The sequence below is a fragment of the Acomys minous genome (genome assembly GCF_964271855.1).
Source record: "Acomys minous genome assembly, chromosome: 2".
NCBI classification, from domain to species: domain Eukaryota; kingdom Metazoa; phylum Chordata; class Mammalia; order Rodentia; family Muridae; genus Acomys; species Acomys minous.
The window spans coordinates 116,226,317-116,253,516 of record NC_140484.1 but is presented as its reverse complement, the minus strand read 5'-3'; the positions used below and the strand labels follow the sequence as shown (position 1 = coordinate 116,253,516).

Below are 27,200 nucleotides of genomic sequence, written 5' to 3'. Positions count from 1 at the left end.
AGTGAGCAGGGCCATAAGTGCTGGTGCTCAGCTTTCTCATTTTTAGTCAGCTTGAGGCGGAGCTTCCAGGGGTCTTGCTCACAGTTAGGGCTTCTCATCTCAGTTAACCCAGCTGAAGATTCCCTCACAGATACGCTCAGAGAGTCGTTTCCTTGTGATTCTCCTCAGATCCTGTTGAGATGACAGTGTTCAGGTGGAGAGTGTTCAGTGATGAGGTGTTGAGGGGCATAGAGAGCAGGCCCCACACTCCTGTTAATGCCTTCTCTGTGCTAGGTGATATTCTTAGCACATAATATACACTGTTTCATCATCCAGAACATTCTATGGGTACATGCTATTATTATTCTTTTTACGAGAATACTTGAAGGAACTGGAATCATTGTGCTTAACGGAAGTATCAAGTGGCGAATGTGTGACTCACAGGAGGAAAAGGCACAGATGCCTTTTAATCTTCAGCCAACCACTATGCTAGACTCCACTTGTAATCTCACTGAATCTTAACAGCAAACCTGTTTGGAAGGTTAGCAAATGAAGAAATTTCAGTGTCACAGCACAAGTCTCTATTAACACCACTTGATCCTAGCACTGAGGCAGCTGGGCAGGACCACAACTGTGAGGCCCACCTTGGCCACACGAAGAGACTGTTCACATTTAAAACCATCACAAGGGTGCCTGGTTGGGTGGCTGGCTGTCTTGTTAAGTGCAGGCCTTTCTAAGCTCAGGGCGGGTGCTGGTCACATGGTGACTTCTTTTTTTCCCCTTTCAAGACAGGCTTTCTCTGTGTAGCCTTGGCTGTCCTGGACTTGCTTGGTAGACCAGACTGGCCTCAAACTCACAGAGATCTTCCTGCCTCTGCTGGAATTAAAGGTGTGTGTCACCACACTCGGCTGATGCCCTATTCTTTCGTCATCTTGCTCCAGAAGGCAGCCCGAGTGGCCTGAAGAAAACTGGTGCTGGTATCACAGAAGCTTCCCAGCTCCTAGTGTCCAGAAGGGAGATGGTTTCCCTCAAATGGTTTTGATTTCTGTCTGTGGTAGTGGCACAGGCTCCTGCTTAATGCTTTGGCTGAGGTATTTTGGGAACATTTGGGTTGAGAAGAAATTTTTGTGTTGGTTTATGAGTTATCTTTTATGCAATGTTTTTTTTTAAAAAAAAACTATTTATTTCTCATTTATTTATCTATATTTGGCAATGCTGGGGATTGAACCTAGGGCTACATGCATGCTACACAAACATTCAATTGCTGGGCCACATCCCTAGCCACAGACATTAACTTTTAAATGCATTTATAAAGATAAATTAAAATGCTTAAGTTAAGAATAATACTACAGCCGGGTGTGGTAGAGCACGCCTTTAATCCCAGCACTCAGGAGGCAGAGGCAGGTGGATCACTGTGAGTTTGAGGCCAGCCTGGTCTACAAAGTGAGCCCAAGATAACTAAGGCTACACAGAGAAACTCTGTCTTGAAAAACCAAACCCCAAAAACAAAACCAAAAAACCCTACTACTACACTTGTTTATTTGGGGAGGGGTGCGTGTGCCTCGGTGTGCGTGTGTGGAGGTCAGAGGGTAGCTTTCTAGAATGGTTCTTGCACCATGCGGGGCCTGGGGATCAATCTCAGCTTGTCAGGTTTGGTGGCAAAGCGCCTTTACCCTCTGCCGTCTTGCTAACTCTAACTGCTGTGTTTTATAAGAGAATATGGTGTCTAGATTGAGACTCAATGGTGGCTTTACTGTTGATCTAAACTGTCTAAACAGTGTTGAGACAGGCCACGAGACACTCCCACCTTCTTCCCCTCACCCCCTCACCCCCATGGGTTTTCTGAAACTTCACCCTGTTTAGACACCCTGGGGTACCCAGTTGCAGTTAGATACACCTGTGGTTCCCAGTTCTGTTGGGATCTTGGGCAATTGTGGCAACAGTAGCAGTGGTACCATGAGAAGAGTTCCAAACTAAGAGCTTGCCACTTAGTAGCTGTGACCTTGGATAAGTCATTTATAATTTGCAAATGAGTAATTGTGCACACGAGGTACAACCTTGGACCAGCCTCTTAGGTAATCAAAAACACTTAAGTGTTTATGTATGGGAGTGCTGGAGAAATGGCTCAGTGGTTAAGAGCATCTGTTACGCTTACATAGGACCCTGGTTCAGTTCCCAGCACCTACATGGCTGCTAAGAACTGTAGTGAAAGTTTTGATTTCTTTAAAAATTCCATTATGTTATATATTAACAGGTTTTTGTTTTAATCCCAAGTGTGGGATACGGAGCTGCTTTTAGTTTGTCCACAGCTGAATTAGCCTCTTGTGGCTTGGAGAGGTGTGTGGTCTTTGCCAGGTGCAGTTAGTGGGATTCTAAAGCTCAAGAGAGGGTATAAAATATCAGAGCCCAGAGAGAGGAGGATGCTTCGGGAGATGGCTGGAGGAGGAGGAGGAAGGCTGCTGGTTCGCTGGACTGCTGGATATTCTGAAAACTGAAATTGGTATTGCCCCAAAGAATCCTATGGCCCTAACCAGCCAGAAGTAGCTAAAGAAAACTCTGTCCCCTCTCCCCACTAGCCATCTTTTTCTCCTACCTACTGTTACGGGTTGGTGGAAGGGAGGTAGAAATATGAGAAACCCCCATTGAGCCAGACATGGTGCGAATACCTGTAATCCCAGCACTGGGGAGGCAGAGGCAGGTAGATCTCTGTGAGTTTGAGGCCAGCCTGGTCTACAAAGCTAGTCCAGGACAGCCAGAAATACAAGAGAAACCCTGTCTCAGAAACAAAACAAAACAAACAAACAAACATAAACAAACAATATCCCCCCCCCCCCCCCAGACAGGGTTTCTCTGTGTTAGCCTTGGCTGCCCTGGACTCACTTTGTAGACTAGGCAGGCCTCAAACTCATAGTAATCAGTCTGCCTCTGCCTCCCAAGTGCTGGGGTTAAAGGTATGTACCACCATGCCCGGCAACAAAAGTATTTTATTTGTTTTTGTTTTTGTTTTTTCGAGACAGGGTTTCTCTGTGTAGCCTTGGCTGTCCTAGACTCGCTTTGTAGACCAGGTTGGCCTCGAACTCACAGCGATCCACCTGCCTCTGCCTCCTGAGTGCTGGGATTAAAGGCGTGCGCTACCACCGCCCGGCTAAAAGTCTTTTAAAATGTTTGTATAATATACATATATTTTATTTTTTTATTTTCCTGGGGATTAAACCCTGGTACTGGCACTTTCTGAGTATGTGTTCTATATTTTTAAGTGTCTCTCCTCCTCAGAAGAGATATTCTTGTAGTATTATTTAATGGTTGAAAACATTTGTAAAATGACATAAATGCCAATAAAGGTGAACAACTTCTTGGTGGATTCTTTATGTAACTTAAAAGTCTTTAGAAACTACATAACAACATGAAAAATAGTCATACAGTTTTGAAAAATGTTGAATGATTTTCTTTAATGTTTATTCTATGTTCAAAACTAAACAACGCAAGCCGGGCGGTGGTGGCGCACGCCTTTAATCCCAGCACTCGGGAGGCAGAGGCAGGCAGATCGCTGTGAGTTCAAGGCCAGCCTGGTCTACAAAGTTAGTCCAGGACAGGCAAGGCTACACAGAGAAACCTTGTCTCGAAAAAACAAAAACAAAACAAAACAACAACAACAACAACAAAACAAAACAAAAAACAACAACAACAACAAAAAAAAACCCTAAACAACGCAAAGGACAAGACCAGGGCTGGAGAGACGGCTCAGCAGTTAAGAGCACTATTTGTTCTTCCAGAGGTCTTGAATTCAATTCCCAGCAACCACATGGTGGCTCACAACCATCTGTACCCTCTACTGCCCTCTTCTGGCATGCAGGTGTACATGCAGAGAGAGCACTCACACACAAAAAACAAGACCAAAGAGATCTGTGCTAGAGGCACACTTGTGGCTCTCAGACTTTAAGACTCCAATGTAATGGCTGAAGAAGAGACTTCATATGAGCTGAAAAGAGGTTTTGTTGTTTTTAGAGTTAAAGTCCAAAGGGCCAACATAGAAGTTACAATAGCAAGGTGCAGTGCTGTACACCTGGGGCCCCAATGCATTGGAGGCAGAGGCAGGGGGGTCATGTGTTTGAGGCCAATCTAGAGCCTGGGCTTTGCAGAGATTGTGTTGGTCAGTCAGTCAATCAATCAATCATAGTATCAAGGCACTGTACTTAAAGTTAACATTCAAAATTGGAATAATACAGTGTGCAGACTGGTTTTATGTCAACTTGGCACAGGTTATAATCATTTTGGAAGAGAGAACCTCAACTGAGAAAAAGCCCGCAACAGATTAGCCTCTGGGCAAGTCTGTGGTGCGGTTTTTTTTTTTTTTTGGATTGATGATAGATATGTGGAGGCCCAGCTCACTGTGGGAAGTGCCACCCTTGGAATGGTGGGCCTGGGTGCTCTGAGCAAGACACAAGGAGCAAGCCAGTAAGCAGCACCCCTAGATGGCCTCTGCCTCAGCTCCTGCTTCCGGGTTCTTGCCTGACTCCTCTCAGTGATGGTGAAGTAAACACTTTCCTCCCCGAGTTGTTTTTGGTTATGCCTCATCACAGCAGTGGAAGCCAGACCAAGATGCACAGAACCCTGCTTTCCCCAAATCTGATCTTTTCTATTCTCAGAAACAACACTTTGCGGAACAGCTGACTCAAAGGTGGTTGGAAGCAGTGCCTGGGTTTTCTTCTCTTTCTGTTCTGGCTTTTGCCTTTGCTCATTTGGTCACCAAATCACGGTTGGCTTTCCTAGCTCTGGTTTTTAGTGCCGTGCCTAGTATTCTACCTTATGCAGGAAACGTGTAAATGTAGGCATTAATCAGGACTGTTTTATAGCGGTTGGAGGGCAGAGACAAAAGACTATAGGAGATCAATCACCTCGGCCAGTCCCGGCGTTTATTTTTGGTTTAATCTAGTCACTTCAGAGAGAAGGACCTAAGTGACCCGTTACTGCCTCAGACAAATGAGTCCACAGTCTGCCCTATGGATTGGCATCATATCAAGCAAAGAATAAGTATTTTTTCTTTGTCTATTGTGTGCTGTTTCTGGCTTCAGCTGTTGTTATGAGACTTGTTCCTGTTAATGAGAACCAAGTTAGAAGGTCCCCTGAGAGCTGGGGTTGCCAGCAGCTGCTCGTCAGAAGGATCTTATTCAGCCTTACCCACTTTGATTCCTGAGGCAGGATCTTGTAACCTAACCGTGGTGTATGTAGACCAGGCTGGTCTTGAACTCACAGAGATCCACCTGCTTCTGCTTCCGAAGTTAGGGATCAGAAGCATGGGCCAACATGCCTGGCCATCCATATCCTTTTTAGCAGTAAAATATTAGAAAGAAAAGAATGTGACATGCGTCCTTTGGCTACAGTTCTTTCCATCCTGGCAGCTGCCGCTCTTTCCCAGACTGTTGTGGTTCTGATTTTTTGGGCTTCAGCAAAGGTGTAGCTTGAATTCTGCAGCCCTGGCAGATTGGTAGCTAACTCAGTTACCATGGCAGCTCTTCTGGGAAAGTTGCTTCTTTTCTTTGTTATACTTGAAAGGAAAGTCAGAAGGGAAGCTAGTTGTCCTTATGTTCAGAAGACAAGCAGACAGGTCTCTGCTCTACCCGTGTCTGTCCAGCTTTTACTTGATTGCCTACTGTATGTGAGACCGTGCACTAAAAGACAGTAGATCTGAAAAGAAAACTGAGCTGGTGTGGTGGTGCACGCCTTTAATCCCAGCACTCGGGAGGCAGAGTCAGGCAGATCGCTGTGAGTTCGAGGCCAGCCTATCTACAAAGCGAGTCCAGGACAGCCAAGGCTACACAGAGAAACATTGTTTTGAAAAACCAAAAAAACAAAACAAGATGATGATGATGATGATGATGATGATGATGATGATGATACTGCCTCTGCCTCCCAAGTGCTGGGATTAAAGCTGCACGGTGGTGGTGGTGCATGCCTTTAATCCCAGTACTTGGGAGGCAGAGGTAGGCAGAGCGCTGGGAGTTCAAGGCCAGCTTGGTCTACAAAGCAAGTCCAGGATAGTTAAGGCTACACAGAGAAACCCTGTCTCAAAGTCCCCCCCCCCAAATAATAATTTAAAAACCCCTGAGTTACTGTTCTATAATATTTAAAGGAAAAAAGGAGACTTGTTTGATTTATTTTATGTATATGAATGCTGCATGTATGTATGTGCACCACTTATGTACTCCGTGTCCATGGAGGTCAGAAAGGGGTTTTAGATCCTCTGAACTTCCATGTGGGTATTAGAAATAGAACCCAGGTCCTCTGGAAGAGCAGCCAGTGCTCTTAACTGCTTACCTATCTCTCCAGCCTCTGTCATTTTAGTTTTGAGGAGGCACTGGGTATTGAACTTAGGGCCTAGAGGCCACTGGGGAAATGCTGTGCCACCAAACTACATCCCTATCCCTCTTTGGCTCTTAATGTAAACTTCTATGGGTACAGTCACAATGGGTTCCTAAAGTCTTGAATACTCTGGAAGCTGAGGCAGGAGGATTACTTGATTTCAAGAACTGAAACTAGCAGGACCCTGGACTACAAGAAAAAAAAACCCAAATGAAAACAACACAATAAAAGTTCTTGTACTGATACACTTTATTTTTACTTTAGCCTGCTGTTTCATGAGTTTTTTGTTTTGTTTTTTTGTTTGTTTTTGTTTCTGAGACAGGGTTTCTCTGTATAGCTTTGGCTGTCCTGGACTCACTTTGTAGTCCAGGCTGGCCTCGAACTCAGAAAGATCTGCCTGACTCTGCCTCTGAAGTGCTGAGATTAAAGGTGTGTGCCACCTAGTTTTTAAAAAAATTATTACTTTGGTCGAACAGATCAAACAGCACCTATTGTTTTGGATTTTTCCTCCCAGCATGGAGTGGAGTATGAGCATAATGCTGGCCTTCGTAACTTGAGTGGAATGACTTTAAGCTATGAGTTCTTACTCCAAGTTCATAAAGTGAATGAAAGTTCTGAGATTATATATAAAATATAAACATATAAGCATTTGGAATGTGTGCTCTATATCTTTCCTCAGTCAAAAGACTCTGGCAAAAAGTGGTTAAAGGGCCATTAAGATGCCTCAGTGGAGGAAAGTGCTGGTTACCAAGTGTTGACGACCTGTGGAAGGAGGGAACAGACTCCAGCAAGTTGTTTCATGACATCCACACATGTGCCATGTGTGGCAGGAGCTGCTTACACACAGACATTTATTTTAAATGTTAAAACATTTAAAGGAGGTTAAAACCCATTACTGTAAACAACTCTGGTTATCTACATTTCTGTTAGGAAATAGATACAGCTAAACCCTTTGTCTTCTATTCCCTTCACTCTTGAGATCAGCATTCAGTAGAAAAAGTAGTTTCTAGTTCCCTTTGCATGTAGCCATCTCTTTCCTGTCTCTGAGAAGCCACTTAAGAATTCATTATTCCACCAAAAATAAAAAATAAAAAAATAAGCAAAAGGGAAGAAGGAAAGGGGGTGCGCAGGAGGAGGGAGGAGAGCGCCTTTTATTTATATCTTCCTTAGGAGTTTTGTCCTTCTGGTATTTTTAGCTGACTGACTATTAAAAGCAACCTTAGTGCCTGAGCCTAGAAAGTCACCACCCTGAAAAGACCACTAGTGACAAATGTAAGCAGTTGAGACAGTGGCTTCAGTTGCACGTGATTTTTCTTGGCCTTGCAGGCGGAAGCTAAGGTTTGTGCACAGCCTCAGCGTAGTGGAGAAGGTGGCATTCTTCATATGGTGTCCCCAGCGTATGGCCCGGGCTCACAGGACTGAGCCGGGAGCGTGGCCTGTGGAGTGTGTTGGGGAGCGTTGTTACGTCTGGCTCAGGAGCGTAGGAATGAGCATCTGTGAGGTCTTCCTGACCCCCTGTTTCCTCTTGTGCAGGTGGATGGAGGCATGCCTCGGGGAGGACCTGCCGCCCACCACGGAGCTGGAGGAGGGGCTTCGGAACGGCGTCTACCTCGCCAAACTAGGCAACTTCTTCTCTCCCAAAGTGGTGTCACTGAAAAAAATCTATGATCGAGAGCAGACCAGATACAAGGTGAGTTCTTTGCTTGGTGCCTAGATTATTTCCGTAACCTGAGAGGGTTAGCACACTTGGATCTGTACGATATCTGTTGAGAAATACATGCAAGGGGTGTGCTTGTTCCAAACAAAGTACCACCCTTAAAACGTATGTGGGCCGTGTGGAGTAAATACATCAGGAAATGTCATCGGCTGTGCATTTCTGGTAGGATGCTCTGTCAGGGCTATTCATCTAGAATTTCTTAGCCTGGATGATTTTTTTTTTTCCTCCATTCTTAGAAAGTAGAGGAAGTAACTGGGGGAATTACCATTGTCACACTGGAACTAGGCACTGAAGTGTAGCTATAGCGACTCTGGGAAAATTCCCCCTGTAATACTGGAAGAGTTCAGCATACAATGCGAAAGAGCCTTAATTTCAGAATGCTTAGGTAAGGGAATGGACGGAGGCCTGTGGCCAGGCCCTGCAAGCTTAGGTAAGGGAATGGACGGAGGTCTGTGGCCAGGCCCTGCAAGCTTAGGTAAGGGAATGGACGGAGGCCTGTGGCCAGGCCCTGCAAGCTTAGGTAAGGGAATGGACGGAGGCCTGTGGCCAGGCCCTGCAAGCTTAGGTAAGGGAATGGACGGAGGCCTGTGGCCAGGCCCTGAAAGGGACACTTGAGATGTTGAGAAGGACCAGAGTCCCTGTTTCTAGAGCTCCTAGCAGGAACTTGCTGTCTGAAAGGCAGTTGAGGAATACGTAGCCAGAGTGTAAGGGATTGGCTTTCAGGACTGAGCCAAAAGCCGCATGAGTGAAAGCTGCAGACTGTGAAAATGCTTTCATGTTTTATGCTTAAATTCAGCTCAAGAAGGTGTAGGTCCTCAGCCAGAGTCACTAATGTGTTAATTGTCTGAAATGACATAAATCAAAGTAGGAAAGATTTATTCCGGCCCACAGCTCCCTGAGTACACTCTGTCATTTTGCTCCAGTCTTTCTTGGCTGTGGTGACCATCACAGCACGGAACGAAGCTCATAAGGGCTCACCTCACAGTGGCTGAGAAGTGGGGAGAGCAAGGGGGCAGGAGACTGAAAGAGGAAAGGGAGGGCAGAGAAGGGAGAAGAGAAGACACATCTTCAGAGATGTGTCACCAGGACCCACTCCCTCAACTAAACAACTTCAACTGCTTTTTTTTTTCTTTTTGAGATAAGAGTTTTTCTTCATTGCCCTGTCCTGGAACTCATTGTATATATAGACCAGGCTGGCCTTGAACTCAGAGATCTGCCTGCCTCTGCCTCCTGAGGGCTGGGATTAAAGGCGTGTGCCATCATTGCTTGGCAACTTCTTTTTTAAGACAAGGTCTTGATATGTAGCCCTGGCTATCCTAAACTCGCTCTATAGACCAGGCTGGCCTTGAACTCATAGATCTGACCACCCGCCTCTGTCTCCTGAGTGCTGGGATTAAAGGTGAACATTAGCATATCAGACTAGAAACGTCTTAAAAATGAAAGATTTAATACTTTGAATTTTAAATAAAAGTTATGCTAAAGACGTCTTTAGCGCTATCCCATTCTCCTTCTCTCCTGAGACAGGATCTCACGTGTGTATCCCTGGCTAGCCCAGCACTTGCTATATAGATCAAGTTGGCCTGGAGCTCACAGAGAGCTTCCTGCCTCTGCCTCCCAAGTATGGAGTTAAAGGTGTGTGCAGCCACGCCCAGCACTGGAGCTGCTCTGTAGACAGAACAGCGACACATTAATGCAGAGAGAGGTTTTCTTGCTTGACGTAGGGTCTCACTTTGTAATTGTGGCAGGCCTGGAACTTGTGACAGTTTTGCTTCTGCCTCCTGGGTGGTGCATGTGTATGCCATCATTTGCAACTGTATATAAATTTTAAAAAATGATTTGCAGCAGCGATTTCTTAAAAATTCCTATTTGTATGTCCCTTTGTGGCTGGGCATGGTGGCACATGCGTTTATCCTAGCATTTGGGGAGCAGAGGAAAGTGAAACGGACCTCTGAGTTTGAGTCAGCCTGGTCAACAAGGAGAGTTCCAGAACACACAAGGCTACATAGAGAAACCCTATCTAAAAAAAAAAAACGAAAGACAAAACAAACAAACAAAAAGCATATCTCTTTGTCCTTTTGTAAAGTGATCTTGCCCCAAACTAATAGACTTAGGAGTCGGGGCTATAACTCAGGGGTAGTAGGCGTGAGGCACTGGGTTTGAAACACAGCACTGTTTTAGCAGATGCGCATTTGCAGAGGTTTACCTCTGAATATATTACGAAAGCCTTGACTGATATGTTGTATAATCTGTCGCTTCTGACTATCTGCTCAAGCACCACACTAACTCCCATGGCGTATGTGTGCACCATCTCATACAGCCTCACAGCAGCTGCACAAAGTAGCCTTAATAGTTGAGGTACCTCAGACTACAAGGGTGAATGACTTCTGTTACCATAGATGTCCAAGCCCGAGAACTGCATCTCACAGAGACCGCACTGTAAAGCACAGGGGTGAGGGCAATTCTTCAGACTGTTTCTAAGGGAGATGGGGAGATTGGAGTTCTTGGTACTGAGGCGGGTGTGTAATAATGTTTAGGGGCGGGGTTGTTACATGAAGAGCTTTCTCTGGTGTTTGCCAGCAGCACCTCATGCTCTTGTGTCTCTTCCAGGCTACCGGCCTGCACTTCAGACACACGGACAATGTGATCCAGTGGCTGAATGCCATGGACGAGATCGGATTGCCGAAGGTAACTCACCTGCTGCTCGTGTTGCTGCTGGTTTTGACATAACAATTCTCATTCAATCTGTAAAATTATTTTCCAAACCAACCAACCACCTCTCCATCCTTCCTTCTGTCCTTCCTTCCCTGCTTTTGTCCCTCACTCCCTTTACACCGCTCTTTATTGGTTTTTAGAATAGTGACTCAAGCTGACGCTGTAGCCTAGGCTGGCTTTGAACTCAAAATCCCCGTGCCTCAACTTGTAGAGTACTGGCTTTGTTTATAGGTACATAACAACATACGGGTTAAGTCTTCCCTTCTCCTCCGTAACGATAAGGTTCTTTTCAGTTTGATTCAGGGAAGGAATATTCTTTTTCTATTGTATTTGTTCTTTTTCCTTATATATGCTTCACCTTACCCTAGAGAAATCTAGTGTGATGGTTATTTTTCCTACATCAGTTGGAGGTTTACATTGCTGTGTGTGCTTTTGTTTTGTAATTGGGGTGCTGGAGATCAAACCCAGGGTGTTGACTTGCTAGGCAAGTGCTCTGCCAACTGAGCTAGTGACATGTCCGGCTTGGTCTTTGGATAAGATCTTACTCTGTAACTCAACCTGACTCTAATGATTTTCCTGGCTAAGCCTTCTGAGTGCTGAGATAGCAGGCATCTATCCAGCCCGTGCCTTTATACCCACCTAGTGTACATTAAAGTGGTTTTTCTTTGATGAGCTTTATGTAATATGGACTCATCATTTTAAAGTGCACAGCTGTAGTTTTTACTTATACACGATATAGTTATATTAAAAGTCTGACCCTAGCAAAACCAAGCAACTGTTTTAAAGATGTCACCCTCTAGCTCCAGAATTTACAAATCTACAGGCAGTACACAAGTTTTTTCACACTTTAGTTGTTGAGGCAATGTAATGAGGTGTGTGTGTCGTGGCTGTGGCTTTAACATGAGAGTGTGCATCCTGAGTGTCTTGTCCAGTTTATTTTGTGATGACCTTAGTAAGTTGTCATCTCTTGCCTTCTCAACTGTACCTCTGCTTTCACAGACATGGGTTTGTTTTTGTGTCTCTGTCTCTGTCTCTGTCTCTGTCTGTCTGTCTCTGTCTCGTCTGTCTCTATCTCTCTCTCTGTATCTCTCTCTGTGTCTGTGTCTCTGTCTCTGTCTCTCTCTCACTTAAATATAGTCCTGGTTGGTCTGGGACTCACCATGTAGTCCAGGCTGGCCCCAAACTCTGCCCGCCTTCTGCATCCACAGTGCTAGATTTACAGACATGCACCACGAAGCTCAATGAGACAAGACAGGCCTGCCTCCCACCTGCCCTCTGCACTTCCTTCCCTCCCTCTGCCCCTCCCTCCCTCTCTTCTTCCTTCCTTCCTTCCTTCCTTCCTTCCTTCCTTCCTTCCTTCCTGTTTCTGACATACTTCTGGGAATGGATTACCTCTCCAATAATTAAAAAAGACACAAGAAGATGTATATATAAAGAATTTTCATCAGTGCTTACGACAGAAAAAATAACTAGGGCAAACTTCATTTTCCTTCAGTAGTGGTTCTAATCATGTTAAACCTGAAAATACTGCCAGTAAAGATTGCCTTTGAGAGGCCAGAGAAATTGCTCAGCACTTCTGAGCACTGGCTGCTCGTCCACAGAACATGGGTTTGGTTCTCGGCACCCACACCCCACCTGTAGCTCCAGGTCCAGGAGCTCTGCTGCCGTCTTCCGGCCTCCACAATTGCCAGGCCTACACCTGGCATGCAGACAAAACATTCATGCATAAAAATTTAAAAATTGTCTTTGATATTAAGTAAGGGAAGGGACAGTAGCTCAAGGTTACAAGCGCTTGTTCCCAACAAAGATGAGATCACTGTTTTTTGTGCAAAAATAAAGTAGGTGAGCTTATGAAAAATTGGTAAGGAAATACTTTTCATTACTCTGATGGGATTATTTTCTTTATGGGTTTTATTTTCTTTATAATTCCCTGTGGAGCCCAGGTTTTTTGTAACTGAAGAAGGCATAGAGATAGAAGTGAGATGTAGAGTGTCATAAAGTGATTGAAGTCACGTGCTAACCAGTCCTGATGCCCAGCACAGTGCTAAGCACATCATTATGCATGGCTCTGTTGAGCTGACTAAATCCAGATCTGAGTCTTTGTAAGAGGCCCACTTTTGTCCTCACTTCCTCAGAGTACAGTGCTGAAGTGCTCTTCTTTGTGAAGAGTGTGCTTGAGATTTCAGTCCCACAAATGTCAGGAAATGCATTGCACCAAGTTGCTATGGTTACCTGGTCTTTCTGTGCACCTAGGCCTTCTATTCCCGTTTTCTAGAACATAAAATGCACCCCAGTATAAATCCTGCCTTTCATATAGTGTTGTCATCGTGGGCAGTGGTAATTTACCTCCTTTGAATGGATTTAGAGTGTGTTTATGTTTGCTGTTAGTAGGGGTCTTTTCTTGTTTTGTTTTGTGGTGGCAATAGAGACGAACCTGGGCCATCATGCGTGCTAGACAAGTGCTTTGCTCTGTGCTATATTCTCAGCCTTCATTGGTCTTTATTTTGAGACAGTCTCACTACGTTTTCCAGACTTCACTGGGTACTGTGGTGCATGCCTGTAATCCCAGCACTCGGGAAGGCAAAGGCACGAAGATCTTTGTGAGTTTGAGATCAGCCTGGCCTTAAAAAAACGTTTTCCAGGCTTCCCTTCACCTTACTATGCATCCCAGCAAGCCTTGAAGTTAGGGCTCTTCTGACTTAGCCTCAGAAATTTGGAGAGAGCATGCACTCTTCATCCAGTCCTCCCAAACTTCCTTCACTTACCAGAAATGTCTCTCTTGTCCATCCGCCACCACCACAACCTTCCAGACTGCTTCTCCCGCTCCCATGCCCTCACTAGCCGGCGCTGCCTGTCTCCTGCGTGCTCTCTATGCCCGCCTTTCATCCTTTGCTCCAAAGCTAGGGTACATGTTTGTCCTACTTGCCAAGTCCGCCCTTGTCTGGCTCTGGACATGATAGCCATCTTCTTCCCTCGCTCTCTTGCAAGCACCAGCGTTCCTGCCATTCCCCCTGAGGATCTTTTCTGAGGCCTCATCTATCTTAGTAAAAGTTATTTTTTTTTTCCAGATTCTTCCAACCAGTCCATTCAGTCTGCTTCTTTGATTTCTTCCTAGATTTTTTACCCAGAAACCACAGATATCTATGACCGGAAGAACATGCCAAGGTGCATCTACTGTATCCACGCTCTCAGGTAAGCAGGGCTTCTTGCTAAAATAAGTCACTTAAGGATAACTTCTCAGTCGAGTGTGTAGCTTTTTTGTCCAGGGTCTAAGAATGAAAGAGGTTTTGCTTCAACTTTGGGATTTTTCAAATGGAATAGAAGGCTATTATCCTTACAGAAACACCTGTGTTGTTTTTAGGGAGCAGAGAGAAATGATTTGTTTATTCTCATAATAATACATTATTGTTGCAGAAACATGGTATAATCTTTCATCTTTTATCTGATGTCTCTCATAACTGCATCTTAATCAGGGTGTGGTGCCTTTCATTCAGTTTTCTAGGCCCCTGCCATTGTTACTTGTTCGTTCATTAAGTAATTTTTATGCCAACACTAATATGATAGGAAGGAAAGTATAATTTCAAGAAAAAATGACTTAATTTCAAGTTCCCACTTCTTAGACTCAGCAGGGTACTGAATTAGCAGGAAACAGTGCTGTGTGTGAGGAGCGGGAGGAGGAGAGGAGGGTGCACAGTACAGTTGGGAATGGTGGGATAATGTTTTGTTGGACTTGCTTCACGGCTGTAGGACTAACGGAGAAGGTTGGGGCGGAAGTGGGATGTGAAGGTGAGATTTGTTTGCTCAGATTCCTCTTGTTATATGCCCTCATGCATGCGTGCTTAATCAATGCTAATTTTATGAGTGAAAGTATATAGCATGTGTCTATAAGAAGCCTGTTGTCTCAAGTTGAGTCCATGACCTCACACATGCTACACGTACCTTCTGCCACTGAGCTGCCCCGTCTCTGGGGTTTTGATGAGACTTAGGCTGGGCTCATCATTGTGAGTGTTCGGAAGAGGGACTACAGCTGGCTAGTACACCTTCTGTGTGAAGAGCCTAATGCGTTCCAATGCACGTGTCTGGATTAATCCTCCTCATTGTGTCTGTGGTGGAGGCCTTGTGAAGGTCATGCCTACAAAGGCCTTCTGAGCTTGGCAGGCGTGGAGGTGGGGCTCTGTCTAGAGAGGTGCTGCCGAGGCCCTGAGTAATTAACAGCCTCTTCTACATACTGTCAAGAGTTGCTAACTTACCTCAGGAATGACACGGAATGAGAGGAAAGAAACCATAGACTGCAAGTCAGAACTCTGCAAGTCAGAACTCTGCTCTGTGCTTTCTAAGCACAGGCTGCATAAGCAAGAGAGATGGAGAACAATGGTGGGCGTCCACCCTTTGTCCTGATGTGTCATTAGAAAGGGGCTCTGGACCCCTGCTGCATCAGAGGCTGCCGAAGGAGCAGAGTGGAATTCTGCCAACTCGGAGTTAGAAGGGTCAGGAGTTCCAGGGGCCCCTCAGCTACATAGTGAGTTCTAGGCCAGCTAGGACTGCAAAGTGAGATCTCCCACCCCAATGCAAATAGAAATAAAACCCCACCAATTTTGGTGTTAAATAAGCCCACAAACCCTCGCCTTATATTAAGAAAATAAAAATCCTACATGTGAAAATTGAGTTTAGGTTAGTATGACTTCATTTGTTGGCAAAAACTGGTAAGTTAACTGAGATTATCTCGAATATTTATCTTCAGTGTATGATTATTTGGAAGATACCACAGTTTATAGGTGTGTGCAAAACTGGATTACCCTGTTGCACTTTTAAATTGTTTATTTTATGTGCATGTATGTCTGTGTAAGGATGTCAGATCTTGGAGTTACAGACAGTTGTAAGCTGCCTTGTGGGTGCCAGGAATTGAACACGGATCCTCTGGAGTAGTCAGTGCTCTTAACTCCCAACCCCCAGCTCTGGTTGCACTTTTTTTGTTTGTTTGTTTTTGTTTTTCTAGACAGGGTTTCTCTGTGTAGCCTTGGCTGTCCTAGATTTGCTTTGTAGACCAGGCTCCTGGTTGCACTTTTTAAAATGACTTACATAATTTTATTTTCAGCCAGGCATGGTGGCACATGCCTGCAACCCCAGCACTCAAGGAGTCAGAGGCAGGAGGATCACTGTGAGTTCAAGGCCAGCCTGGTCTACAGAGTGAGTCCAGGACAGCCAAGGCTACACAGAGAGACCCTATCTGGAAGACAAAACAAAACAAAACAAAATCATTTTATCTTGCATGTGCACAGAGTATGCATGTCAAGGTCAGAGGACACCTCACAGGAGTCAGTTCTTCCACCATGTGGATCATGGGGGTCACACTTGGGTCAGCAGGGTTGATGGCTGGCAAGATGCCAGGCCAAAGCACCAGCTCCTTCTGATATTTTTGTGGTTTGTTCTATGTCTTACTGAGTCAGTGTCTATAAAGTGCATGTCTGATTTCTTCTAATTCATTGCTTTTGGGCACCACAGTTTTATAGACATTTATCTTTGAAAGACTGGCTGGTGAGATTTGTTGTCCTGCCCTTCATAGAGTTTAGAGTCTAGAATCTTTCTTTTCTTTTTCTTTCTTTTCTCTTCTTTCTTTCTTTCTTTCTTTCTTTCTTTCTTTCTTTCTTTCTTTCTTTCTTTCTTCTTTTCCCCAAGACAAGGCTTCTCTGTGTAGCTTTGGCTGTCCTGGACTCACTGTGTAGAGCAGGTTGGCCTCAAACTCACAAAGATCCTTCTGGCTCCTCAGTGCTGGGATTAAAGGCGTGTGGCTCCACCACACCCGACTTACAGTCTTTTTATTCTCTAAAGAACAAAGATACATAACATACACTGCATTTTAAACTCTTAGTTAACCTGATCCAAGCCTCTCTGTCAGTAATAGGAGTTCACCGAGGCACGGTTTGCTTTGCTGTCTGAATCATTTTCATGAGACTTGTTCAGGTATCTTCCTACCTAAAACTTACAAGTGAGAAGACCTCACCTGTGCCAACAGAATATTAACATTAACCTCTAATTACATTAACTTTGTGCCACAACTGGGACTTGAATTGGAATCTGAGGGGAATCTTTCATTGTATTGTGCCACTCATTGTGACAAAAAGCACACAGAGGTAGACGCTGCCACTGCAGCGCTCTCTTTGGTGCTCTTCGCGGTTTTGCCCTTCCCCCGAGAGCAGCAGTACCGCAGCAGGAGGCCTCACTCTGCATCTTGGTGTCTTCTAGTTTGTACCTGTTCAAACTGGGCCTGGCTCCTCAGATTCAGGACCTGTATGGGAAGGTCGACTTCACAGGTAAGGACTCGCAGAGCCTCGTGCAGTCGGGAACCGCCCGGAAAGTTCAACAACACTTGTCTTAAAGGACACAGGCTTGGAAAGTACTCTGCAAGGAAGATGTGGGGAGCATAAATAAATGGCCCCCTTTTAGTGTGGAGAGAGAACATGACCTGGGAATGGCCAACGCTGCTCTTTCATTTGTGATGTGGGGTGACTGGTGAATTTAGTGTTCTTGTATGTATTTTTGTATGTGTGCGTCGGTTATTTGAGAGTAGTAATACCTAAGGCATAAAATGTTAGTTTGTGGCACTAACATTAAATGTGTACATGTTATGAAAAAAGTTTTTTAACTAGTGCCTGTTGGGGAAGAACTAAGGGACAAGAGTGGAGTGCGAGGTGACTCAGAAACAGCAGCTTAGTTATCTTAAAAGTTTAAGTTTTCCTGGTCCACATTTCTTGTGTTTTGTAAGTACAGTAAATACCTTATAGAGAGAGGCTTTGGGGCCTGGAAATCCAGAGTCAGACAACCGTTGGCTTGGCCGCTGGAGAGAGAATACTAGCAGATGGTCTGGTGGGAGCACACACAACAGAGACTGGATTGTAAGACTAGAGCCAGAAAACTGCGGGGTCCAAGCTTTCTCCAACAGCCAGTGTGAGAACTAAAGGTTCTGTCAGAATAACCTTACTCCTTTCCAAGAACAGGGCCTTCAGTGGCCTAGGGACCGCCCACTGGACCTGCCTCTCACAGCCCCACAGTGTGGACTGAGCTCTAACGTGGACGCTGTGGGATAAGCCGCGTTCCAAGCCATAACATTTTGTGCGTTTGCTATAGTCAGCTGCTTGAAGGGATTGAGGCCTGAGGAGAGGGTGGACAGTGGTGGCATTGGTCAGGAGTAAGGTTCAAATCTCTCAACTGGTGATTATTTTGTCGGCCTTGGAGTTTAAAATTGGTAGTAAAGCTTTTATCTATAATATTTTTCCTTCCAGGAAACTTATTCACTAGACTCAGGGGAAAGGCCAAAGCTTGCTTTATCATTTGGCTTTCTGCCTTAGAAAGAAAACTGAATAGCAGCTAGTGATTTGGATTATAAAGACGGAGATAACGGACTGTGACTCAGCCACTGAGTTCCCTTTAGAGCCTCCGTTCATGCATAGATTTCTGTAGGAAATACTGTAAGTAGCAGTTCTTAAAAGCTGTGTCCCCAGGTCTTTTTGTCTTATAGTTATGTTTGATGCTATTGATGATAGTAGTAAGCTGATGTTACTGATGACTTGTCTGGCAGGTACTGGCAGGGCCATTTTATCCCATTTCATAGTTGGAAGAATCTGAGTCTTCTCCTGAGTTAGGAAAAGGCGCTTCCCTTGCTTGACTGGGTCTTGATTCTTTCCTGCAGAAGAAGAAATCAACAACATGAAGATTGAGCTGGAGAAGTATGGGATCCAGATGCCGGCCTTCAGCAAGATCGGGGGCATCCTGGCCAACGAGCTCTCGGTGGATGAAGCTGCGCGTAAGGGCGGAGCTTTTCTGGGCTGAAATGGGCTTTCCTCAGTGGCTGGTGATACGCTGGGGTTCTGGGCACGAGCAACTCTACTAGCAAGCTTTCATCTGTAGATAGTTTTGGACCTGCTCTAGTCTATGCTGTGGTCATTTAGAAATAGATTATCAATTTTTCTTAAAGACATTTAAGAAGCGAGACTAAAATCTTGGTCCCTTTTGGGATCTTTTTGTAATGGTATTTACTACGTAGTTAAGGGTGAACATTTTCCCATAGCAAATACACTTGGCTAGGTTATATTATGAATATGCAAGCATGAACTGATAATCCCAGTGGGTTCCAAGTGGAACTGCCTGCTCTGCGCAAAGAGAGAGTTGGCAGGGGGAGGGCCAGGCTGCTCCTCCAGCCCCGCTTGCTCTTGTTCTCTGGGAAAGGAGCCTCTGTAATGGCTGGCGTCTCGTTCCGCCTGTATGGTGTACACCCATTACCACCTATAATCTCCGTGTACTGTGTCCTGATTTTGTTGTTTGTTTGTTTCTCTTTAGTACATGCTGCTGTTATTGCTATTAATGAAGCTATTGACCATAGAGTTCCAGCCGACACGTTCACAGCCCTGAAGAACCCCAACGCCATGCTTGTCAATCTGGAAGAAGCCCTGGCTTCCACCTACCAGGATATTCTTTACCAGGCCAAGCAGGACAAGATGGCAAATGCTAAAAACAGGGTAAAAATGCAGTCTCTTTTAAATTGACTTATATTCTTCCATATTTGGTGAATCTGCATTTTAAAAGCCATTTTCTTTAGATGTAATTTTATGTGCAGTATAGTTTGCCCATTTTGTGTGTACAGTTGAGTTCTGATAGATATGTATATGCTTATTTAACTGGCATGCCAAGAGCTCCTACTGCCCGTGTGCCATCAAGTCCGCTTCCCCACCCTAGCTCTTGGCAGCTACCAGTCTGTTTTCCCTTGCTTATTTTTTCGAGACAGAGTTTCTTTGTGCAGCTATGGCTGTCCTTGAACTCATTCTGTAGACCAGACTGCCCTTGAACTCAGAGCTCTGCCTGCCTCTGCCTCTGCCTCCTCAGTTAAAAGGCATGAGCTACCATGTGCAGCTCTCTGTCTCTTCTCTCTCACTTCTTATCTAAAATTTCTCATAAGTGGAATTGCTTAGTGCATAGTCTTCTGGCGTTGAACTTTTTTGGGGGGTGGGGAGGAGAGTCCATTTCACACTTTATGTGGCCATTTAAAGTAAATTTGAATGGTTTTCTTTTCAGAGATGATCTCTAAATATTAATATTATTGTTGTATGTGGAATGATTCCGTTAGTGCTTGCCATTGATCCCAGCACCCAGATGGCTCTCTGTGAGTTTGAGCCCAGCCCTGGCCTATATAGTGAGTTCCAGGCCAGCCGGGGCTTCATAGTGAGTCTCTCTGAGGGCTGGTAAGAAGCCTGAGGACCTCGTTCAGTCACTAGAACCCACGTGATGGTGAAAGGAGAGAGCTAACAAGTCTATAAAGTTGTTGTCTGGCTGCCAAGTGCTCACACTACACCCACCCGTCCATCATCCGTGTATACAACAATAAACAAACAAGACTCACGCACATTTATTTAGCCCTTGGAGTCAGTGACTGAGAAGTCTTGATTTGTTGAGAGGTCTTCAGATGGCAAATTGAAGGTCTGTGCATGGTTTTTATGGAGCAGGGATTTTAAGGCCCAGAGTAGGTGCTGGGAAGGCTTGCAGGCAGGCCACAAGGCTCCTAGCCTGCTACCTGCACAAGCCCTCTTCTCAGGCAGGGATGCCGGCTCAGCCGCTGCCCTTAGTAGGCAGGGTGGTTCCTCCTGTGCTTCCTTCCGGCTCAGGTGTGTGTGTGTGTGTGTGTAGTCATGTAACTGTCACAGAAGATCTGAACTGCATATCTCGACTTGCTCTTGGTTTTGTCATGGGAGGCGGGGCTGATCTCTACCCTTTTTATCCATCCTCAGACGGAAAATTCTGACAGAGAAAGGGATGTTTACGAGGAGCTGCTCACACAAGCTGAAATCCAAGGGAATGTGAACAAAGTCAATAGTAAGTATGGCCCCGAGTTAGACACCCAGGGAGGTATGAGAGCAGAGTGGGCGCTGAGCTGCTTGCTCACGGTGTGGCTGGGGTTGATCAGTGGGTTGTTTGAGAGTCTGTGCTTCCTACGATCTGTGTCCCATGCCTGTTTCTGGTCTTGTCCCTGGCAGGTCTTCACTCATGGACCTGTATAGCTTCTGGGATGGTCCTTTTGGTGACAGCTTTATTCTTTTACTCTGTTACAAATGTAAAAATTATTTCGTGTACACACACACACACACACACACACACACACACTCTTTTTGAGACAGAACCAGTAAGATACCTCAGCAAGTAAAAAGTGCTTGCTGCTATGCTGGGTGATTTGAGTGTGATCCCTGCAACTCACATGGTGGAAGGAGAGAGAACTGGTTGTCCTCAGACCTCCACACTCACGTCATGGCACAGTCACTCACACACATACAAATAATATTTTATAAAAATAATTACTGAGACTGGCATGATGGCTCAGCAGGTAAAGATGTTTGCTGACAAATCTGGTGACCTGAGTTCAGTTCCCACTGAAGACACCCCCCCCCCATGGAAGAAGAAAACCAATCCAGCAAGCTGTCCTACACAAGTGCCCCTCCCACTAAACACAACAGTGTAACTAAAATTTAAAAAAGAATAAAGAGCCACATAACCATTAAATGATAGGGCCTGTCTACATTCAAAGTATGCATTTAATTAAAACTGAGAGTCTAGCCTTTTGGTTTTATTTTTGTTTGTTGTCTCATTTTGTTTCAAGACTGGGTTTCTCTGTGTAATAGACCTGGCTGTCCTGGATTTACTTTGTAGAACAAGCTGGCTGGCCTTGAACTCACAGAGATCTTCCTGCCTCTGCCTCCAAAGTACTGGGATTAAAGGCGTGCACCACCATGCCCTGCTAGAGATTCTAATTTTTGTTTTGTTTTGTTTTTCGAGACAGGGTTTTTCTGTGTTGCCTTGGTTGGTCTAGACTCACTCTGCAGACCAGGCTGGCCTCAAACTCACAGGGAACTGCCTGCCTCTGCCTCCCAAGTGCTGGGATTAAAGGCGTGTGCCACCATGCCCAGTGAAAAAAAATTTTTTTTGTAAACATGTGTAGTATTCACTTTTGATAATAGTTTCTCTGGGTTGTCTTTGCATTTTGTTTTCTGCTGAAGAAGCTACATCGGGTCACTAACATGCCAGACAGTGTGGCAGGCGAACCCGGCAGAGTCCTTGTGCAGAGTTTCAGGAGTGCAGCTCTCTCGAGGGGCCCAGTTGTTTGGCTCTATCCCTGGTGCATTCAGTTCAATTCATGACTTACAAAGACTTTACTTCTAAAATGTTCCAGCCTGAGATTTGTCCTATTCTTCTCTGTGTTCCCCCTTTCTCTCCCCTCTCCCCACTTTCCTTTTCTATGCTGGGTATAACCCAGGGCCTTTGCATGCTAAGCACAGCTTCTGCCACTAAGCTGCTGTCCCATCCCCATCCCCTGGCAGTGGTGTGTCAAGCGAGACTCAAATGCCACAGAGGAAGCGGTTGAAGGAGCTACAGCTCTTAGTGAGGTGTGTGCCGTCACAGCAGGCAGAGTTGGGTGGATTCAGTGTGAACTCCAGAGTGGGAACTTAAAAGAATTTTTTTTTTAATAAACAAAATTGTCCAAAGCTGTACACTGTCATGGAAGGACCTTTCTTCTGCTTGTGTTTCACAGTTTGGAGGCATCATTAGGAATGTCGCCATTTTGAGGATTGTAGGCATTGCATGGGTCGGTTTGGTGGGTTTATCTTGGTGCTAAGCTATCCACAGCTGGAAGCTGTTAAGTAGGGCCGGGGTGTGGCAGGAGTCTGTAGACCAGGAGCGGTGTGCTTGGAGACTCTCTGCTCAGTGGCTTTCAGGGTCTCTGACTCTTGAGCTTCTGAGCCATGGTGGAGCCATGACCAGGCTGTTGTGCTCTTGTCAGCTGGTTTTACACCTTTGCTTTCCCATCAGCACTTTCTGCCCTGGCCAACATCAGCCTGGCTTTAGAGCAGGGCTGTGCACTGGCCCTGCTCAAGGCTCTGCAGTCTCCAGCTCTGGGCCTCCGAGGGCTGCAGACCCAGAACAGCGACTGGTACATGAAGCAGCTCCAGAGCGACCAGCAGCAGAAGAGACAGGTGGGCATGCCGGGTGGGGCCATGGGCTGCCAGGCCCTCTGCCTTCTGTGCGTTCCCCCAGGTGTTCAGTCCACACGTCCGTGCTGTCCCCCAGGGGTCCGGCCCTCTTCCATGCTCCACCTTCAGGCATTTCCATGGTCATTCCTGAATACAGCTATTTTCTTCATACAGTTTGGGCTGGTGGTAATTTTAATCTGGACAGAATGCACATTATCTAAGTCCCTATTTCACTTTGAGAACCGTGAATCCTCTTTTAAAATACACATGGCCACCTCTCCATCACCCACTCCAGTTCTCCCTGTAAGAAAAACCTTTGTGGGAAAACCTGAAGCTTTTCCATTCTTACTTCAGGAAGTTCTACTTTGAAAATGAAAAGCCTGGGCAGGAGAGATGGCTCAGAGGTTAAGAGCACTGACTGCTCTTCCAGAGGTCCTGAGTTCAAATCCCAGTAGCCACATGGTTGCTCACAACCATTTATAATGTTATCTAATGCCCTCTTCTGGCCTGTAGGGGTGCATGCAGGCACAGCACTGTATTTAAAACAACAAATAAATAAACAAAACCCGCATTCCCAGTTGCCTCTGGCTGACATTGGAAAATACTTCGGGTGCTGCAAGGATGGGTCGTGTGGAGCTAGACTTGTAGGCCTTCTCCTGAGGGACAACCATACAGGAAAGGCATCTCTGTTCTGGTCTAAATAAAGACAAGTACACATTTTACAAGTTCCCAGAGTACATTGGTTTGAGTGAGCCACATTAATGCCCTTGTGAGTTCATAAGTAATCACTCATAGAACAGCTCAGGACTTTACACACACACACACACACACACACACACACACACACACACACACGCGCGCGCATAGAGATAGATAGCCACTCTATCCTAGAGTTGGCAAGGGCTTTTGGCTCTAGTCAGTGTGGCGCATGAAGCCTGGAACTGTCCCTTACACCTCTGATTCTCTGTCCCTTGTGACTGCTGTTAAGATGACTTTCAGGCCTAGAGGCCTACGCCCATCATCTCATCAATGTTCTCTGCTTTTCCTAGAGTGGCCAGACTGACCCCTTGCAGAAGGAGGAGGTACAGGCCGGAGTGGACGCTGCCAACAGCGCTGCCCAGCAATACCAGCGAAGTAAGAGTCCCTCAGCTCCAGGCCATGGAAGTGTTCAGGGGGAGGAAAGTTGTGGTTTTATGTCATGAAAGGGTCTGAAGTTATGTCACCTGACACCTGAGCCTACTAGTCACAGTGAGTAGCCAAGTGCTTGGTGGCGATAGGGCTCTTCTGGTTTACAAGCAGCGCTGGAGTCCACGCAGACTCACTGTGGTTAATAAAGCCTTTGTGTGTAGTTAGGGAAGAGGCAGCTCTTAAAGGGCAGTGAGTTTGGGACTGCGAAAGAGGAGAGGACAGTGCTGATTGTAGCAGCGAGGAGAAAAGGAGAGGGCAGGCCGTGCCGCTGGGGAAAGGTGGGCGTAGGGCGTGGCGGCTGTGGACTCTTGCACTGGTTTTGGGCAGAGCGTGAGATGCTGCTGGGAAGCTTTGACGGGCAGCCTCACCAGAGGCCTCCTGGGGAAGGAAGAACTGTTTCAGCACACATGATGGACAGTAAAGACAGACAGTGGAGGTGAAGAGGGAAGCGACTGTTGTCTAGACCCACGCTGGGTTTTATTGAAGTACCATGAGCAAGCACATGCCAGGGAAGGGAGGGCAGAGGTGTAGGTGCTGGGTGACAGACAGTCCATGGCCCTGCTTCCTCTGTCTTCCACTGGGTGACTAAGCACAGTTAACTCTGCCCCCTCCCCCACACCATGCTCAGTTCGGCAGTGTGCCTGTGTTCCCAGGGCAGGCACTAGAAGCACTAGGTTTTTTTCCCTTAAGACAGAGGAGGCACGCAGGAGAACAAAAGGTTCAGTCCAGGACAAGAGCGGCCTTCCTCTTGAGTGCACTCAGCTGGAGAGCCTGAGCAGTTCAGTGAGCAGCACTGAAAAAGGAGGCTGAGGGTCTGGCTTGTGGGGCCTGGAGTCTGCCCTGGATAGAGGGCAAAAGCTCTAGGGAACCAAAGGTGCAGACAGCTCTCAAAGGAACTAGCTCTCAAAGCCTCAGGGTTTGGCCCCCTTGGGATGAGGAAGAGGAAGAGAGGAGGAACTGCCTCTAGCAGTGGGGCAGGATGTTTTCCTGGACTTGGCCCGCTATGTGAGTGCTGTGTTGTTGGCACAGTCTAGCACTTGGAAGACATACGCATTGTCTACAACTGAAAAAGCTCTCATAGAAAGTGTGGCAGAGGGGACTGGAGAGATGGCTCAGAGGTTAAGAGCACTGGCTGCTCTTCTAGAGGTCCTGAGTTAATTCCCAGCAACAACCTGGTGGCTCAAACCCATCTACAACATGATCTGGTGCTCTCTTCTGGTGTGCAGATATACATGCAGGCAAAACACCGCATACAGAATAAATAAATAAATCTTAAAAATGAAAAAAGAAAAAAAGAAAGTATGGCAGCAGTGCCAGACAATAGCTAAGTAGGTACCCAGGCAGGGGTGGCTACTGTCGTGTAGGAAGCAGGTCCTTAATGCCTGTAGAACGCATGGCAGAATCAGCGTGCAGGAAACTGAAGCACTGTATGAAGACATGTATGTAAACACATATGACTTACTCTTCCTGACCCATGGGGTCACCCTGGCCTCATACAGCTGCTCCTCAACAACAGACCAGACAGTGCTAGCCTGGCATAGTCCAGCTTGAAATTAGGTGCCAGGTAAATCAGTCCCTTGCCTGAGACAGCACATCCTGCATGACAGCCGGCTGGCAGAGGGTCCCTGGCATGGTGGGCTGCCAGGTAGATATGCAGCCTCCCGTGCTGCCTGTGGGCTCTGCTTATACAAGTAGGGGTGGGTCCTTGCTCATAGGCTACAGTCCAGTCCATAGGCTCAGAGTTGGGCAAACAAGGGTCCTTATGGTAGGTGACTTAAAATGTCTCCCTAGATCTTTAGCTCACCCACAGGCTTGGTGCAATCCTCACACCAGCAAGAGGCCTGTGTCCACTGCCATGGCCTCTGCAGCTTGTACTCAGCAGTACATCCTTGGCTTTCTGCATTCAGTGTGGGCTCAGCCTTGGGCCTGGCTCCATCACTGCCCACTAGATGCAGCTCTGCCCCTGTTGGGAGTCCATGCCTCTGCTGCCGCCATTGTGCCTCACTCCCACGACAAGGCTACCGCCCTGCCATCTTCAGGGAGGTGGTGGGTTTTCAGAGATGAGTTCCACTTCAAGCGTCATGACTGTACTATAGGTACAGAATAACTTTATTCTATAAAAATTGGTACCTCCTAGCCACACTTGGTGGCCCATACTATAATCATAGCAGATCCTAGGTTGAGGTTTTTTTGTTTTGTTTTGTTTTTTGGTAGATGGGAGTGTGGGGTTCTAGAAAGATGGTTCAGCAGGTCAAGTGTTTGTTGCTCAAACATGAGGACCAGGATTCTGATCCCCAGGGGTCATGACAGCTGCCTTGTGATCCTAGTGCATGGTAGGCAGGACGGGGAGCCAGGTCCAGCAAGAGACCCTGCCTTTGGTATATAAGATGGAGAGTGATCAGTGCACCCAACATCAATCTAAGGCCTCCACACATGTCCTGCCACATGCATCTACATATGTGTGGACGTGTATACATACATATGTTCCACAAAACTTTTAAAGCAGGTTGTGAGGGATGGTGTTTGATGCTGCACGCCCAGGAATTGGAAGTACTTGCTGCTCTGTAGAGGGTCAGGTGTTGTCCCCAGAACTCCATGGCAGTCTGCTGGCTTACTGTAACTCCAGGTCTAGGGGATCTGACACCCACTTCTGGTCTCCATGGACACCAAGCACACACGCAGTACATACACATACACGGTACCAAGACGTCATGCATATAACATAAAAATAAATCCTTTTTAAAAGCAGCCGGCCATGTGGCACACCTATTTAATCCCAGCACTCGGGTGGCAGAGGCAGAGGGATCTCTGTGGGTTCAAGGCCAGCCTAGTCTACAAAGTGAGTTCCAGGGCAGCCAGGGCTACACAGAGAAACCCTGTTTCCAAAACAAAACAAGGCACTGTTTCTGCACAGGGCGCTAAGCCCGCTGCATGTTGACCTGTTTTCCTACAGGGCTGGCAGCAGTGGCAGCAATCAATGCAGCGATCCAGAAGGGCATTGCCGAGAAGACCGTTTTGGAGCTAATGAATCCTGAGGCCCAGCTGCCCCAGGTGTATCCGTTTGCCGCTGATCTTTATCAGAAGGAGTTGGCCACTCTGCAGCAGCAGAGCCCTGAAGTGAGTTAACTGAGCCTGCTCTGTTTGGGAGCAGAGTAGGGTAGAAGTGAATTCAACACCCACGTCTCCATGTGCTTGGGCAGAAGCTTTTCCCAGAAACTCAGTGTCCGCGTGGAACT

At 46.3% G+C, this 27,200-nt stretch overlaps 1 protein-coding gene across 1 annotated transcript in view; it reads left to right on the top strand.

Annotated features, from left to right (window-relative positions):
- IQGAP1 (IQ motif containing GTPase activating protein 1) overlaps positions 1-27,200 on the top strand; it is a 103,147-nt gene that overhangs the window by 28,546 nt on the left and 47,401 nt on the right. The window contains exons 3-12 of the mRNA XM_084772371.1: positions 7,873-8,029; positions 10,664-10,741; positions 13,884-13,960; positions 17,012-17,079; positions 18,456-18,569; positions 19,103-19,281; positions 20,545-20,629; positions 22,616-22,779; positions 23,826-23,910; positions 26,918-27,081. Coding sequence (XP_084628497.1) covers positions 7,873-8,029; positions 10,664-10,741; positions 13,884-13,960; positions 17,012-17,079; positions 18,456-18,569; positions 19,103-19,281; positions 20,545-20,629; positions 22,616-22,779; positions 23,826-23,910; positions 26,918-27,081 — 1,171 coding nt within the window. The remainder of the gene's footprint in view (positions 1-7,872; positions 8,030-10,663; positions 10,742-13,883; positions 13,961-17,011; positions 17,080-18,455; positions 18,570-19,102; positions 19,282-20,544; positions 20,630-22,615; positions 22,780-23,825; positions 23,911-26,917; positions 27,082-27,200) is intronic.